Genomic DNA, 18,171 nt, shown 5'->3' with positions numbered 1-18,171 from the left:
AGAGTGTGTGTGTGTGATAGAGAGCGAGAGAGAGAGAGAGTGTTAGAGAGAGAGAGAGAGAGAGAGAGAGTGTGTGTGTGTGTGTGTGTGTGTGTGTGTGTGTGTGTGTGTGTGTGTGTGTGTGATAGAGAGATACCAGTTCCACGAGGAAAATAACTGGTGCTTTATCACATTCTGCAGGACTTGCCTGTAAGCGATATATTACAATCATAAACAAATTTCCAGCGAGTCAGTCTTGAAGTTAAACTGTTTATTCATGTGGATGAGCTGAATGACATATTTTACTTAAGGTCTGTACATTATTATTATTATTATTATTATTATTATTATTATTATTATTATTATTATTATTATTATTTCCCATCAGAGAGAGAATAATTCACCAAAAAAAAAGACAGACATTGCTTTAGATGTAAACAGTACCAATCCCTGTTAGTTCATTAACAATATTCATTATTATTACAAACACCAGTTGATCATTTTTCTATAATTTTATAAGCAACATAATAAAATAGCTCCAGAAATGGGCTGAAGGGTAAATGCTGATGATTGAGTTGGCTCAGAATGTACATTTACTCCACCTAGTGGCCAATCAGATAAAGTGCATCATTAATATCGGGGTAGCACCAATTAATTAATTTATTTATTTCTTCATGTAAAACAGCTCTGTTCACACTCTGCTGAGAAGTGCGACTCCGTCTACTAATACCGTCTTTAAAAAATTCCTTTACGGACCATCAAGGAAGCTCATCGTTCTCTCTGCTCCTCCGAGTACGAATACTCGTACCGTGTATTCATTCTGCCAGGATTCGGCGAGATGTACGCCATCATCAGCGCCGCCTTGGCCTATCCTGAACCACCTGTCCAATCATGCTCCAGTATTTATTTATTTATTTTTAACGCATTGCGACGACTCTGCAAAGGGGGAAGACTTCTGAAACCCCCCGATACGCCGCAGCCCTCCCGCTTTAAAGCATCATAAAGTGTTCACGGACGCAGCGTTAGACGAGATATCAGAATTGACCTCCTGTATCTGTTATGACCTCGGATCTGGACTTGCTTGTGATTCATGGATCGCATCTATAAGAAATTGCCCTCTTCAGTAAACGCTCTAGAGCAGGAACACACTCCGGATGGGACGCCAGGCGCGATGTAGAGGTTTTTATGCGGTGAGAGGAAACTGGAGAACCTGGAGGAAGAACTAGGAGAACATCTGGAACTCTGGTTTGTAAACATTTTGACAAAACGATGACGTAAACACCATCAAGCGCGGTGTCGTTATTCGATCTTTTTTTCTCCCCTGGGTGATGGAATCATTAATCTGGATTTTTGTAACATTGAGTTAGCAGAAAGAAGAATGAGGAACCGTGACGGTCCATTAACACGCCATAACATTCAGCACTTTGGAAAAATACAGCAGCGTCCGCTTGGGCTCAGTTACGCTTTACTCTCTCTTTTATGATGTTTGTCTCATTTTTTTCCTCCCTCTGTGTGTGTGTGTCTCTCTCTCTCTCTCTCTCTCTCTCTCTCTCTCTCTGGTGGGGACAGCAGTAAACACCAAACACATGATGGGTGGTGGATCGTGGATGGATGAGAACGTGGCGCAGCACCGAGGAGCCGAAGTCGACTACAGTCCTTCATCGGTGCTCTTGAACATCAGAATGGCGTTGTAGATCTTCAGGGCCGGTCCCAACTTGATGCTCATGATCTTCACTATATCCGTTTGAGTCAGCAGGAGGAACGCCTCTCCGTCGATCATCTGTGGAAGGAGACAGGTTCTTTTCTCTTTAGGGAACGAACTCTCAGTAGAGGTGAAGAGTTTAACATCAGGCGGTACTCACTTCGTCTTTGAAAAGCCGCGCCTGCTCCTCACACCCGATAAGATTCTGCACGAAGCCGAACACCTGCAAAAAGAGTCATGTTCCTCTCCGAGAACCCGACGTTTGACATAAATGATCTCTAGTAACACAATGACTTTAATGTTAGTTCTAACTGTGTAACAGACACCTACTTCATCTACGCTCCATGTAGCTACTTGACTGGCGTGAATTCCTGCAACACCAGGCAGGAGCTTGCAGTGCTGCTCCCAGCAGAGAGAGAGAGTCCGATCTGAACTCGCCGTCAGTGCAGACATGAACAGCGAGGGATACATGCTCTCTGAAGTCATGTCTGCAACACACACACACACACACACACGTCTGAACATCAGAACGTCTCCTTAAAGGGCCCGTGACTCAAAGTGAATGGTTCTGAGTCTCCCGATGTTCTGGACACGAGCCAACACACCTTTTTTTTTTTTTCACCTGTCACGTCATTCTCCTCGTCATCTCTTTATCAAATGTGTGACGTTATATTCATCCATGTCTTTGGTTAATCTGGTTACAAAATAAGAAAAACTCACTCTGATAGGCTCGCTGTTGATTCTTTCGATATTTCGGAGGACGGCCAATCCTGGAGGAAAGAAAAGAAAAGAAAAGAAGACATGAACGCGTTAGATCGTTTCTTCCGCTTATATCATGCTCAGTTAGTAAACCGATCTACATCGCACTGCGTGTTTCTGAGTGACCGATAGAACACTCCGTAACTCCTCTTTACTTCAATTCGCTGTATATGTGAATCCAGCCTGAAAGGGTTGTTTACGCCCGGTCCGTAAGATATCCGGGTGTATTATTTAATCACCTGCCATGGTAGCGAGACTTTTTAGCCCTCTGGCCGAAGACGAGGAGGTTGCGTTTGGATCCCTCCGTATCCGATAGGTCCGTTTTGACCCGCCCTTGATTCCTCTCGGCCAACGGGCAGCCGGATATACAGTGATGCGCTGTAAAACGTCCGGTCACGTGACCTGAGCCGTCACACCCAGGAGTAGGGCACTTCCTGTTTCACAGATTGACATGACGCTGTTTACATGCGGGAGCTTCACATATGTAAGTCATGAATTACAACAAACTTAAAAATACAACAATTAGGCAGAAAAGAAATCCGTAATCTATATACGAATATGCAAATTTTCAAATGTCCCGATTCATCGTGTGCCCTGCCTCCTTCGTGGTGTTGCATGGCCTGTATTTGCATACTCAGACATGATTGGCTCTTGTAGTTTATGATGCAATAACACTCCTATCAGCTCTTCGCTAACCCAGACTCTGTAACGGACGCCGCGAGACCGCTGCAGTTGACTTGTACTCGCTTATGAAACAGAATTGTTGGATAACGTTATGGGTAAATTTTATTAGGGATATACAAACCCACCAAACGTCAGTCAGATATTTACTTTATTGTTCGGGACAACGGTTAGCGTAATGATTCACCGGTCAGGACTCGTAAGGAGCGTAGAGTTCATTTTGATAACATTACCATCGGCTGGACTGTGCGGGGAAAGCAGACCGACCTGTTGTGGAAGCTGTATTTGGAGGAGCTGCGGGAACTCGGGCCGGTTTTACATGGCGTTGAGGCGAAACTGGGCGGAGTTACAGCTGCGCTTTCCCTCGGACCTGAAGAATACACGTGACGTTAAACTCCACGTTCAGCATATAGGTATAAAACCATACAACAGCTAAATAACCACCAATAATGTGTGTGTGTGTGTGTGTGTGTGTGTGTGTGTGTGTGTGTGAGTGTGAGTGTCTCACTAGGTTGCGGGACACTGGGCGGGGTCGAGGGAGGAGGTTTTAGAGGATGACCCGTGCTCTCGCACCATCCAGCGGGGTGAATATCAGGATGATCAGAGTCCATCCACTCGTCATACACATGACTCCAACCGTCGAAATGGATCTGATGGAATAAACACAGTTTACCAGCCTCATCCTGATGAAACATGAATAATTCGAGATATATAAAGTTGATAAACATGCGACACTGCTGTAATGTTATAGAAATACACACATACAGCAGTGTTTCTACATCTTATTGCTGAAATGACGTTATGTTTATTTCTGTGGCGTCTACGTGGAGAACATCTGCCACCTGATGTATCAGAACATCTAACGGGACTCGTTTCTTCTCTCCGGACTTGGATGTGTACGGTGTAACGTTAACCCTAACGGTTTGACGCGATAACCCAGACCCGCGTTTAATCCGGCGCTCACTTTAATCCTGTGCGTGTCCACTTCCTGTACGCTGGCCACACGGATCAGCGCCGGACTCCTCTTATCCACCACCTCCAGCTTCATGTTCACCTGGAAGCCGTGAGGAGGACGCTACAGAGAGGGAGAGCGAGAGAGAATGACCTTACCTTACACACAACACACATCGCACCGCTCTTAAACGGATAAAATCACTCGTAAACAATTCAACTGGTGGCCATGAGCTTCCGTGATCGCTGTTCATCCTAAACATTCCTGCACACACACACACGAACGAAGATGTTCGACTCAGTACAGCTTCGTCTGTATTTAAATCAAATTAACTTTATTACTGAGTCACTTCTGATATACGAGCCCCGCATTCAGACATTAAGCCACGCCCCTAAATTGAGGTGGGGTGGTTGTTGTTGTTGTTGTTTTTTTAGCATCCTTTTGTCCGTGTGTACAGATAGCAGCGCATCACAGAGAGTCAGAAACCCCGTCAGCGAATCTGTTCGAGACACCGAACACCTCCACAAAGCTGACAGAGGAGACACGCTGACGTAGTTAATGATTAACGGACGCTTACAGCTTAGCATCGTCGTTAGCCGGGACACGTCTGGTGTCTAATCAACATCCGTCGGGATAATAAAAGGAACGATGGAAGAGGATTAAAAATCATATTGATCAGAGTGCACTGCCAATCATGTTTGTATTTTTAGAAACGACTATTATGGGATGTTTGTTTGTTTGTTTGTTTGTTTGTTTGCGCACCACTTTAAAAGCGTCCGCAGGCACCGCTGTGGATCCGGTCTCGTCCAGGTAACGCTCCCAGGAGAACCGACCCGGCTCGGGGTAATCTGGAAAGTCACATAAAACTCTTTACCTTTGTTAAAATCTCATTTTAAGACAATTTGAGCATGTTTCCTGGATTGGAAGTCATTTTTCCTTCAAAATTGTGTTAGCCTGATTGTCATGCACATTTATTAGCGTATTATGGAAGTCGTGCAACGGTTACGGGACCGTGATGGGAGGACGCGCTAGTGTCGGCTTGTAAAAAAAAAAAAAAGTAATAAAGTATTTTAAAAATCTGTATTGAGGCTGAAAATAGTTTTCTTCACGGCTCATAATTCCCTTTAGCATTTAACATCTCGTGAGACTTTAATATAAAGACTTGGTGTCATTAGACAGTCTGTACACGTCAAGGACGTAATTACACATCGTCAAGCACGGTATGCACCGTGACGAGGGCTAACCTGTGGCAACACTAACGGGACAAATACTAAACTGAAATTTCATTTTAGACGCAGTATAAAGACTGAAAACATACATTTATACTGTTAAGCAGACAGAATTTGTATCATACAGAGCTAGTGGTGAAACAGTAACGGTGTTTATATCAACACTACCGGACGTTAAATCCATCACTCACCTTGTGGAGGTGTCAGGGGGAGGGCCCTCTCTTTACACCAGCCAATGGGGTGAATGTACGGACTTCGAGCGTCGCACCTTTCCAAAGGAAGCACAAAAGCCTGTTAGAGTATTAATGACTCGAGTAATAATGAAAATAGTCTCGAACACAGAGTTAGCAACACACCAGTAATCGTACGTATCGTCCCAGTTGTCAAAGTGCACTAGGAACCGTTTGCCCACGATGTCGGTCACCGTGGCAACGCAGATCAGAGACGGGTTCATGCGGTCCACGGCTTCCAGCTTTAACCCGACCTCGAAGCCGTACTCCTCGTCGGTCTCGATCTGCGTGAGAAAGAAAGTGCACCGTGTACGAGCAGATTTGGATTTTCACCCACAGTTCTGTGCTTCAGACTGAAACGCTTACGTTTCCCGGCTCGCTGAACAGTTCCTGCGGAGCGGCTTGTGCTTTGGAGAGCTTTAAATAGCTGGACCACGAAAACTCCTCTTCTTTAAACCCTATAAAATAGAGATGGTGTCAGAGCGCCATTGCTGCTGTTGCTTAGATATTTTAAAACTCATCGGTCTGTCTTTTTCTCTAGAGAGAGAGAGAGAGAGAGAGTTTATAAGACAAAAATAATAATAATAACATTTTATAAAAATAAAGTGTAGACGAGTGTTCAGAGGGTAAAGGTAAAGAAAACCTTGTGAGGTGTGAACATGTGGCAAATCTAATAGAAATCTAACTTTACTGCTCTGGTATTAAGGTACAACGTCGGGGAACACTTGTCATCGTTGCTTACAAAATGGTTGAATTTTTTTCTTCCAATAGCAGAAACAAGCTTCTGTGTATTTAATGACGTAAGTGGAATTAATACACACACACACACACACACACACACACACACACACACACACACACACTCACACAGTTCCTGAAGAAGGAGCTAAATAAATCCATTAGCACTGACTCCGCCCACTATATTACACAATATGTAGAAACACATTTAAAAAATGACATGTGGTGTTAATGGTAACGGATGGAGTTGTGTACCTTTAGGAGTGTGTAGTTTGTGCCCCGTGCTCTCACACCACCCCGGAGAGTGGATATCAGGGGAGTTAGCGTTGACCCAAAAGTCATGGCAGTCTGAGTAACCGTCAAAATGGAGACGTAATCTATAACCGCAAACCTGCAGAGCGAGATGAGTTAAGGCTGGAAATGCTGACGGACATGTGGTTTTGTAAAACATCTGGACAACAGAACATCAGCGCTACATCAGATTCGCCGGGTCATGCCGAGTTCACCACGCGCAATATGGTAAATGGTAAATGGTCTGCGCTTATATAGCGCTTTTATCCAAAGCGCTTTACACTGTCTCATTCACCCATTCACACACACACACACACACACACACACACACACACCGATGGTAGCAGAGATGCCATGCAACTTGCCATCGGGAGCAACTTGTCGTACAGGGTCTTGCCCAAGGACACTTCGGTATGTGGAGTCATGTGACCCGGGAGTCGAACCGCCAACCCTACGATAAGCGGACGACCCGCTCTACCACCTGATCCACAGCTGCCCCCAGTATCAGTATCGCGATACCAATATCATGGTAATTCCGCCATATTGGAATTTCCACAATTTTCCTTTGCCTAAAAAACTATTTTTCTGCTTCTTCTTCTTCTTTATCCAAACTGTACAACGAAATTTGATGGTGAAGTCACCGAACCAGAAGCGCAGGAACGTCTCTTACGTAGCGACACCTAATTTATCACACGTTCTGCAACATGACCCAATGCTAACAAACTCTGCTACTGAGAACAGGAAATGAGGCGAGATCTCATCAACAGATTGAAATTTTGCACTCAGATGTAGTACATCTCTTTGGGAACACGAGCTGATGGTCCCAATAGTGCCTTGGTTTTCCCCTGCTGCTAAGGGGTGTGGCTTAAAAAAAAATGCTTGGACCCCTTAATCACTGCTTGTAGTATAATTGATACTGTATTGCTAATTCAGAATATTGTACAGTAACGTTTGCAGATTATATTATAGATTAGATTATACTTGGGTCATCATGTTGTCCGTGTGTGTGTACGGCTCTTTCGCCAGTGATGTTTGTTGGTAAACGAGAGCTTTTAGCTGTTCTCGTGTCCGACGCATGTGAATCGAACAGGGCTTCGGCTGAATGCGCGTCACGATGACGTCACGTGACTCGTCTCGGCAAGAAACTGCGGACAATCTGCGGCCATTTTGATAACTTGCACGCTCCTCCGAATATTGCAGAGTTTCCTTGATTTTCAGTTCAAAATCCCAGAGGGACTGACTGTACCACTTTAATTCAGCTTGTTGACTCAGTTTTTATTATTTTTACGTGATATTTTTTAGCTAAAAGTACGTGCTATATTATTTAATTGAATTACTGTCTTTAATTCTCTTTACTGTTGACTATAACGGTCATTACAAATACAAAATGCCCAAACAACTTTTCAAAAAGATGTGATGCTGAATGTTTTAAAATTGTGTCAGTGTTACACACACACACACACACACACACACACACACACACACACACACACACGCACACACACACACACACACACACACACACACACACACATGTGTAACGCACACAGTACCTCAGCCACAGTCAGGACGAAGTACATGGAGGGATGTTGGGGGTCGATTCCTTCCAACTTCATACCTTGACTAAAGTTGTTGGGACTTTCAGGAACTCGCTGCGACTTCATGGACAAAACAAGAGAGAGTTCAAAAACAACAGAACAAAGTTAAAGTTTAACTACTACTACTACTACTACTACTACCCTCTTCTTCTTCTTCTTCTTATTATTATTATTATTATTATTATTATTATTATTACTATTACTACCCTCTTATTATTACTACTACTACTACTATTATTATTATTATTATTATTATTATTATTATTACTACTACTACTACCCTCTTATTATTACTACTACTACTACTATTATTATTATTATTATTATTATTATTACTACTAATACTACCCTTATTATTATTATTATTACTACTACTACTACCCTCTTCTTATTATTATTATTACTACTACTACTACCCTCTTATTATTATTATTATTACTACTACTACTACCCTCTTCTTCTTATTATTATTACTACTACTACTACCCTCTTATTATTATTATTACTACTACTACTACTATTATTATTATTATTATTATTACTACTACTACTACTACTATTATTATTATTATTATTATTATTATTACTACTAATACTACCCTTATTATTATTATTATTACTACTACTACTACCCTCTTCTTCTTATTATTATTACTACTACTACTACCCTCTTATTATTATTATTATTACTACTACTACTACCCTCTTCTTCTTATTATTATTACTACTACTACTACCCTCTTATTATTATTATTACTACTACTACTACTATTATTATTATTATTATTATTATTACTACTACTACTACCCTCTTATTATTATTATTACTACTACTACTACCCTCTTATTATTACTACTACTACTACTATTATTATTATTATTATTATTATTATTATTACTACTAATACTACCCTTATTATTATTATTATTACTACTACTACTACCCTCTTCTTATTATTATTATTACTACTACTACTACCCTCTTCTTATTATTATTATTACTACTACTACTACCCTCTTATTATTATTATTACTACTACTACTACTATTATTATTATTATTATTATTACTACTACTACTACCCTTATTATTATTATTATTACTACTACTACTACTACTATTATTATTATTATTATTATTACTACTACTACTACTACCCTTATTATTATTATTACTACTACTACTACCCTCTTATTATTATTATTTCTACTACTACTACTACTACTACCCTTATTATTATTATTATTATTATTATTACTACTACTACTACCTTCTTATTATTATTATTACTACTACTACTACTATTATTATTATTATTATTATTATTACTACTACTACCACTATTCTTATTATTATTATTATTATTAGTAGTAGTAGTAGTAGTAGTAGTAGTAGTAGTAGTATTACTACTACTACTATTAAAGCACTCAATTATGATTCCAATTTGAAGGTAATTTATTTATTTACTTACATTTCTATTGACTAAATATGCTGTTTTAATTACAGATTGTAGATTACAAGTTTAATATATAATGATAAAACCCTAGTGAAGCAACCAGCACTCAATAATATAGTAAAATTATTTTATAACACAAAAAAAAAGTTTACAAATCAAGTGTTGGAAGAAAAGTAAAAGAAATAGAGACCCTTCAGTAACACACTGCATGCACAATTATTAGGCAGTATTAAGTCAGGATTGTGATCTGATCATTATTTCTATGCATATTATCTTAACTATATAAACCTGAATGTTCACTGGGTAGAATTATTTAAGTGATTCATTTTGGAATTAATTTTATAACAAAACAAACTGGGATTAAACCACTGGAGTCACATGGATTACATTTGCGATGCCTTTATGAACTTTTTGACCGTTTTGGTTACTGGACTGTAAACGGAGAGACAGAAATCTCCCAGGTTTCGTTAAAAAATGTCTTCATTTGTGTTCCAAAGATGAAGGAAAGTCTTATGGATTTGGGTGAGCAATTGATGAAGAAACTTTCATTTTTGGGTGAACTATCCCTTTAAGTCCTACTGAGGACTTCTGGGCCATTCTCAAGCATGAGATTTACACTGAGGGAAGACGAGTCACTTCTTCGGACAACATCTGGGAGGCTGTGGAGACTTCCTCAGCCGTGAACAGGTAAGAAACTGACAGACTCAATGGATGGAAGGCTCAGGGAGGATATTGAAAAGGATTTGAAGGGCCTAAATAGGTCCTAAATAGTTTTTTGTTATTATTATGTTAGTTATTTGTTAAATAATACTTGTTTATTCTTCGGTCTTAAAGTAAGTGTCACGAAGGAGAACTCAGAGAGAACTTCTTTATTTCCGTTAATGCAGGGACCAGGCTCAAAGAAACAGACTTAAGGGACAAACACAAGGAGTAGACGCAGTAGGAACCAGGATTATCAGAACTAAATAAACTGCTCGAATGATAAATAATCAAAAAATGTTCTTCAAATAACACACGCATGACAAACGTAAGAAAACCAGAAACTCAAACAGAACCAGACATGAGTTACTGCTCCAGCAATTAAGGAAGAAACACAGAGAACTTAAATAGAGCAACACAGAAACACACGAGAGAGGTTACGCAGGAAATGGAGGGAGGCAACAGAGGAAGAAGTTCTACACGGGGAACAGGGGTGCCCTCTAATGGTCTGAGGTGGTATTGCACCCAGGGGCCATGACAATAAGTGGAGGGGGAAAAGATTTGAAATTTAGCCTCTAATAAATTGTGCACAATAAAAGTTGCCTGATAACTGTACACGCTATAATTTCCCCTGAGAAATACAAATCCCTTTTTTCCCCTTAGTTAAACATTCTATTTTGATGAGAAATAAACATTTAGGATCAGCTGAGACCAGTGTATTTGTTCACCAATAAAATTAAGCTAAGAAAAACCATTTGCCTAATAGTTTATATCATGTTTATAAACTTTCAGGCGTTCTGACTGGATCTGCATCAAACTGGTGGCTACCAAAAATTCATCCACGTTGAGGAATTTAATAATAACCATGAATAACGGAATACACCGTGGATATGGGTATCACATTCTTCGCTTTATCACATCTCTAAAGAAACAGTCTGTACCTCTTGGAAGAGTTTGCTCGGAGCTGCAACGGCCTTCTGCTCCTCCAGATACTGCGCCCACGACCACGACTCGGCTTTAGCGTCTGTTCCTGAGCGGATAAACACGCTCCTGAGTTCATCACGAACCGACCGCAGAACCGAACACGACTCACACGGAACACAACACTTCCTCCAGCGAGTGTGCAGATCATTAACATAATTACTTACAGTTACATGGATGTAAATCACACACACACACACACACACACACACTCACCTGTTTTTTCTTGTCCTTCTGTTTTTAGGTCTTCAGCTTTCCCTTCCTTAAATAACAACAACAAATAAAAACAGTAATCATTTCCAGTTAATAACAGGATTTACGCTGTAACTTCTCCCAAGTACCAAACATTCCAGCTGGTATCTCAACTCAAGTCTGGTACCACCAAGATCTAATAGTACTTGGAGGCGGAGCTAGCAGCACTATTCATTGCTTATTGGTTGCATGTAGTATTTAACATATGTTATATATTTCATAAGCGCTGCTCCAGATCATTTAAATATTCATATTTTATTCATTACGTTGGTTGTAGTTAACTAGAATAACTCTGTTGCTAAGACGATACCGGTGTTTAAGTCGTACCATCGGCTCAGGCTCGGAGTCTTCCTCGGAGGGGCTTAAATAATCCCTCCTCCTCCTCTTCTTCATCGGCTTCAGGAGTTCCGGGTCTCGAGACATCACTCCTGCTTCCAAACCCCTCTCACTTCCTGTCAGACTGGAAATATGGAGTAACGTCTGTGAGCCACTGGATTTATAAACAGAATATTTATAAATCATCAAACGGGACATCTCTTACACTGAAATTCTAGAACAAGTTCGATGACATGAACCTGAATATCAATTTGCGCTGCTGATTTGGGCGTTAATTCCGTTTTTAAAACCCTACAATGAAAGTGAAATCATGGAGCAGATTCAACGGGATTTCATTCAACTTTAAAACATCTTTCACAACAACGCGGCTAAACGCTCGAATCTGATCGGTCAGAAGAGTTCACGTTACAGCCGGACAGTAGTTCGACAGGTTTATACGAATGCACTCGTTCTAACGCGTGATCGTTTCTATAGTAACAGCTCGTTCATGCTCACGAATGCGCCGGTCAATACACGATTTTGCGATCAAACGCCGCAATATTCGGAGGAACTTGTGATTTTTCCAAAATGAACACGGATTCGATGACATCACGTGACGTCATCACGACGAGCGTTCAGCCAAAGCCTTCTTCGATTCATGCGCGCCAGTCAAGAGTAAAGCTAAAATCCCTCGTTTACCAACAAACATCACCGAGAAAGAAAAATATATCACGCGAGTGCAATTTCGCCAATTCGAATAGTTTTCCGCCAAAAAAAAAACGAAAAAAGTTCGTTGCATATTTTTGAAAAAAATCCGCAGTAAAATTTTTAGCCGCAACAATAACAAAAAACCCCATGGAGTCCTGTACGGACCGACGCGCTGGAGGTTTTGGTTTGGAGACATTTATTAAACTTTATGGAAGGAGTCTCCAGTGCCGGCGCTTTGTAACGGTCACTGTGCCTTGCAGAGTTTCTCAGGACGGGGAAATCTACAGGACGGACGAGTTTACGCTTGTTACAGTTTCTCAAAGCTGTGTTATTGTTGTCGTTATTGTTGTTGTTGTTGTTGTTGTTGTTGACAGAACTAGATGCTCCTGAGGAAAATGCTCCTGGTAATCGCAGATATAACGTAAGCTTGAACGGGAACGTGTTTTGCGGACATCCCACAACATTGACCCCGACTATTACCCCGTTAATACGTCTGACGTGCAGGTCATGAATAAACGAATCGTCGTGATCGTGGGGAAATCGCCGTGGAATAAGCGAACAACACGTTCGTGTGAAAATGTGTGGGCATGGATTATTTTCCTATCCTAACGAATCAGCGTTATTCCCACTGGAATAAAGTCGGCGTGACGTCGGACGTTCGGTATTCGCGGACGTGCCGAAATTAAGGGACCGTCTCTAAAGTTACATACGGCATCGTTAAACACGTTTCTGACTTCAATAGCATTCGAAGGGAATGACTTACAGTCATAGAACCCAGTGTACAGTGTTCATCTAGGGGTCCGGTATGATACACACCTCTTAGATTTTTGATATTTAACTCTACAATGCATGAACCAAAAACCTTCACGAATGCATAAAGGGGGTCAAAATGACCCGAACTGGATTGAATGGTTTTCTTCAAAAAATAGACGTCCTATTAATGAAATCATTTATATATATATATATATACACACATAAATCTAAAAGGTGTGCGTCATACACGACCCCTACATGAACACTCTACAGTGGGTTCTATGACTGTAAGTCGTTCCCTTCAAATGATATTGAAGTCAGAAACGTGTTTAACAATGTCGTATGTAACTTTAGAGACGGTCCCTTAATCTCCGCACGTCCGCGAATACCGAACGTCCGACGTCACGCCGACTTCATTCCAGTGTTACTCCTTACGTATACAATTTCCAAACTTGATGCAGAACTATAACTTCATACGGAAGACGGACTGAGTACGTTTTGAATTCTTTAATGACGGTAACGGTGTTGAATTCCTACAGGCGGGGGTGTGATGTCATAGACAGGACGAACGTGAAGCGGGTCGCGTTTCGGGAAGCCGTGACGGCGTCTGCGTCAGTGAGTCAGAGTTATAAAAAGCTGAAACGTCCAGCAGCCGAGGGTGAAGCGAGTCGGCTTTAACAAGCTGGAGCGAAGCGGCCTGTGCAGCTCTTATTATACAACTTCACATGGCGTGGGCGAGACATGAAACATTCTCCATCTCGCTGCAGCGCTGCGAAACCTCGACACGACCTCGGGAACAAACACACCGCTTCCAGTTAAAGCGTCTACATAACATTCCTCACCTGAAACGTCTGACTTCCAAACACCGATCACTTTTTCCCCTCGGAAGTAAACGTGTTCAGATGAACACCTACACACACTCCTAGTCTTTATGCAGTTTACACAATCAAGACCATTTCTAACCCCAGCAGGAAGTTCCTCAAACATGGCTAGGAGTAGTTTGGATGGAGGATTTTAAACTTTTGCTCCGCAGATCAGTGGAGTAAAGTGTGAATTTTGTCCGATCCTAGTCCAGTATTTGAGAACGTGGGGATGGGATCAGTGCGTGTTTATAGTGTAGTTACCTGTCAGGTGCCGGGTCTCGCCGGAGCTCGTCAGTGTAGGTGCGTTTCATCATCTGATCGCTGTTCCTGTGAGGACCCGAGTTCTCCTGGACCTCCGGGGTAACCTTAATGAGCCGACCTCCATCCACGCATACGGCCTGGACGTCTAGAGACACAACACACTTCTGATCAGTACAGAGGCAGAACATCCATACTGCCGAACACCAACACGTCGCCACGGAGCAACAGGATCTACAGACTGGTGTTAAATTCCAGCGTCTTTATTCTGGATCACTGAAATGCAGCCAAATTAAACCGTCCTGGACAATTATATTTATTATATATATAAATATATATAAAAATGGGGGGGGGGGTTTGCTCAAGAATATGACATGCACGCTCCCGACCCCTCCCAAAAAAAATCCACGATGTAGTGTGTTAACACAGAAGACATTTATTTATTTATTTTTTAAATAAATTACACCTATCTGATCTCTGAAATGCCCTTTTAGAGTGGCATTTCAGTGCAGGCTCTTATTTTAATCCCTCGTTTCATTTCATTTATCCTTTATTTTACCAGGATAGTCCCAGTGAGATAGAAAATCTCTTCTTCCAGGGAGTCCTGGCCAAAATTGGAGAATTACCTGGTTATTTCCTGGGTTCCACTGGACAATTACCTGGTTATAAGAGTGCGTCCTCCTATAACCTTCCCATGACTGTAACAGCTACCGCAATAACACTAACAATTCAGCAAAATATACGTAATATGTACATTAAAAATTTATAACCTTCTAGAAGGCAAACAGAATTACAGATCGACCGATATTGATTTTTTTTTTATAAGCGATACCGATTATTTGCATGTCTATGCGTCCGATAACCGATATTTATTTATTGTTTTGTGCATTAACGGCAGTTATGTTAAATAAAGTTTATTAATTAAGGTCTACTTTACCTGCACACTGTTGTTGACTCTCCCCTCAGATTCAGTGCTGCAATCACGGTTCTGCGCGCAATTCTCAAAACGCCCACAAGTTGTCGCTATTTATCGGTGTTACAAAACCGATACCCGATTATGGAAAAATGCTTAGATATCGGGAGAAATATCGGGAAAACCGATTATCGGTCGATCTCTAAAGAGAACATCTTATGTCACCGGTGTCTGAGATTTAAATAAAAACAAGAATGTTACATGAACGAACCCAGATCAACAGCAGAGGACAATAAAGTGGTACGCAAATGAAAAACCATTCCATACTCATTATGCGAAAAACACAACATGATTCATACCGACACTTTATTTTTTTTTACTTATCTGTAACTACCGTAACTCCTGGAGTAGCAGACGTGCTGTAGTTAATAACACTAACAAACCGGCATGTTATAGAACGGTTCTGGGTTAATATACAGTGGGGTCGAAAAGCGTGAGAGCACTTGAAGTGAAAACGCTTCTGTTTGGAAATGTTTTTTTCAATTTAACGCAAATGTTTTCATTACAAACGATAATCAGCAACAACTCGAGTGAAAAGTAAACTCTTATTAATATTTACATGAACTTCAGAGTTTCTTAGTATCTGCTCCGTCCCCTTTTTGCTCTAATGGCAGTGTGCACTCGAGTCTGCGTAAAACCTGACGATCCACTTCAGATCAAATCCGTCAGAGTGTCGTCTGATCACACGCTTCGACAGAAGAGATCAGACATGAGGAGAATCTGACCTCCTGGTGCAACGCAGGTAACATCGTCAGTATCACACACCTGTTTACATTTCAATCGGGATCTAGAAACAGTCTGGAGTATCGCATGGTCGAGATCCTGCACATTTCCTTTTTTGCTTTAGAATGTTTACAATTCAAAAACTTTGTTTATTTCTTTTATATTTTAAAAATCCCAGATTTTCAATGTTGAATCAGACTTTTGGAGCGCACTGTATGTGCTCTGTGTATTTTAGTCTGCTGTCTGTTTTATCTCAGTTAAATAAACATGTCATTTTCTTAGCTTTATTATGGTTTGTTATTCGTTTCCTTTCATTTAAATGTTGCTGTCATTGTTATTGCATCATTTTATGTTCAAAGATGTAGCTATAGTGTCCTTGGATGGTACTACAACTACTACTACTATTATTATTATTATTATTATTATTATTATTATTATTATTATTCAGTACGAATCGATGAATCAATCCAAATTTTCAGATCATTACACCACTAATTTACAGACTATAGAACATTCTAGCATGAAGAACCGAAAAGACTAGTTAGGACTACACTGTTCCAAAAGAAAAATCCCTCTGTGAGAAGATTTGTCATGGCAGAAATGGTTGAGTTTATCAGAGGAACACTGCAGACCTGCTGAAGGATCTGTCCCGGGTTTCACCACCTTGGGTTTGGGTTCTCCATCCATGACTTTGGTTGCAGCTCCGTCAGCGAGAGGGTTTGCTGAGCTCACTTTCCCATGACTGATGACCTCCAGAGTGCCACTGTCGCTCACACACAGCTGCAGAACACACACACACACACACACACACACACACACACACAGTCTGTCAGTACATCCATCCCAGATGTCAGCGCTCAGCTCTTTCACTACAGCTACATCATGAAGTTCAGGAGAAACGTCTCACTAACCTTCAGGTTGCTGCCTGGCAGAATGGCCATTCCCTCTTTCCACTCCAGAACGTGGACGATGCTGCACGTCCCGCCCACCTGGGTCACTTCCTTTGCTGTGCTTTGGGACACGTCCACTTTCGGCAGCGGATGAGGGGAAGCTTTTTTTTAAAAAAAAAAAAAACAAACATTTTTCTTTATAAAAATGACTTTCACAGCAAGGCACATCGTCACAAACTTCATTCTTTAAATCGTTCACAAAGACGCGTTTTTATTGGTTTGTGAAATGGAGATCCAATCACAGATCAGTTCTGAGCTTTAAAGGAAAAAAAATACTACAGGTGAAGAGGGTCATTAAAAATAATAATAATAATAATAATAATAATAATAATAATAAAGCAAGTCTGGTTCATAAGGGTTTGGGGTTTTTTTGAGAAACCAACTGGTACGTATGTGATAATGAATGATCTACACTGACGAACAGAGATGACCTCGAACAACACGATCCAGATCGGACACTAACGATCCAGATCAGACACTAATGAGTCAGATCGGACACTAACAATCCAGATCGGACACTAGCAGTCCAGATCGGACGCTAACAATCCAGATCGGACACTAATGAGTCACACCGGACACTAACGAGTCAGATCGGACACTAACGATCCAGATCGGACACTAACAATCCAGATCGGACACTAATGAGTCAGATCGGACACTAAGGATCCAGATCAGACACTAACAATCCAGATCGGACACTAACGAGGCAGATCGGACACTAACAATCCAGATCGGACACTAGCAGTCCAGATCGGACGCTAACAATCCAGATCGGACACTAACGAGTCAGATCGGACACTAACGATCCAGATCGGACACTAATGAGTCAGATCAGACACTAACGATCCAGATCGGACACTAACAATCCAGATCGGACACTAACGAGTCAGATCGGACACTAACAGTCCAGATCGGACACCAACGAGTAAAACGGTTGGCAGCGGTGGAACTTGAGCGTGATCGTGAAACTCAACTCCAGCATTAGATCCGGGTTCTACTCACCTCTCCGTTCTAAAGAAAGGATTTTCACGTGAACGTTCACGTGAACGCCCACGCCATATTAACTAACATTTCACACCCA

The 18,171-nt window shown here is 41.1% G+C and overlaps 1 protein-coding gene across 3 annotated transcripts in view; it reads right to left on the bottom strand.

Annotated features, from left to right (window-relative positions):
* Nucleotides 1-182: 182 nt before the first annotated feature.
* l3mbtl1 (L3MBTL histone methyl-lysine binding protein 1) overlaps nucleotides 183-18,171 on the bottom strand; it is a 20,450-nt gene continuing 2,461 nt past the window's right edge. Inside the window, exons 2-21 of one of the 3 annotated variants that reach the window (XM_047160397.2) lie at nucleotides 17,052-17,191; nucleotides 16,773-16,920; nucleotides 14,448-14,592; nucleotides 11,875-12,007; nucleotides 11,512-11,557; nucleotides 11,256-11,344; nucleotides 8,115-8,219; nucleotides 6,526-6,661; nucleotides 5,899-5,990; nucleotides 5,659-5,816; nucleotides 5,494-5,570; nucleotides 4,836-4,921; nucleotides 4,086-4,196; nucleotides 3,630-3,771; nucleotides 3,389-3,491; nucleotides 2,680-2,874; nucleotides 2,402-2,451; nucleotides 2,012-2,169; nucleotides 1,842-1,904; nucleotides 183-1,759 (exon numbers count right to left, since the gene is read on the bottom strand). In XM_047160397.2, coding sequence (XP_047016353.1) covers nucleotides 1,628-1,759; nucleotides 1,842-1,904; nucleotides 2,012-2,169; nucleotides 2,402-2,451; nucleotides 2,680-2,874; nucleotides 3,389-3,491; nucleotides 3,630-3,771; nucleotides 4,086-4,196; nucleotides 4,836-4,921; nucleotides 5,494-5,570; nucleotides 5,659-5,816; nucleotides 5,899-5,990; nucleotides 6,526-6,661; nucleotides 8,115-8,219; nucleotides 11,256-11,344; nucleotides 11,512-11,557; nucleotides 11,875-12,007; nucleotides 14,448-14,592; nucleotides 16,773-16,920; nucleotides 17,052-17,191 — 2,309 coding nt within the window. In that variant the 3' untranslated portion in view covers nucleotides 183-1,627. The remainder of the gene's footprint in view (nucleotides 1,760-1,841; nucleotides 1,905-2,011; nucleotides 2,170-2,401; nucleotides 2,452-2,679; nucleotides 2,875-3,388; nucleotides 3,492-3,629; nucleotides 3,772-4,085; nucleotides 4,197-4,835; nucleotides 4,922-5,493; nucleotides 5,571-5,658; nucleotides 5,817-5,898; nucleotides 5,991-6,525; nucleotides 6,662-8,114; nucleotides 8,220-11,255; nucleotides 11,345-11,511; nucleotides 11,558-11,874; nucleotides 12,008-14,447; nucleotides 14,593-16,772; nucleotides 16,921-17,051; nucleotides 17,192-18,171) is intronic. The other 2 variants (XM_017487902.3, XM_047160399.2) reach the window with 2 other exon arrangements.

The sequence above is a fragment of the Ictalurus punctatus genome, chromosome 15 (assembly GCF_001660625.3).
Source record: "Ictalurus punctatus breed USDA103 chromosome 15, Coco_2.0, whole genome shotgun sequence".
In the NCBI taxonomy this organism is placed as follows: domain Eukaryota; kingdom Metazoa; phylum Chordata; class Actinopteri; order Siluriformes; family Ictaluridae; genus Ictalurus; species Ictalurus punctatus.
The sequence above is the reverse complement of the archived record's forward strand: the minus strand, read 5'-3'. Positions and strand labels throughout refer to the sequence as shown.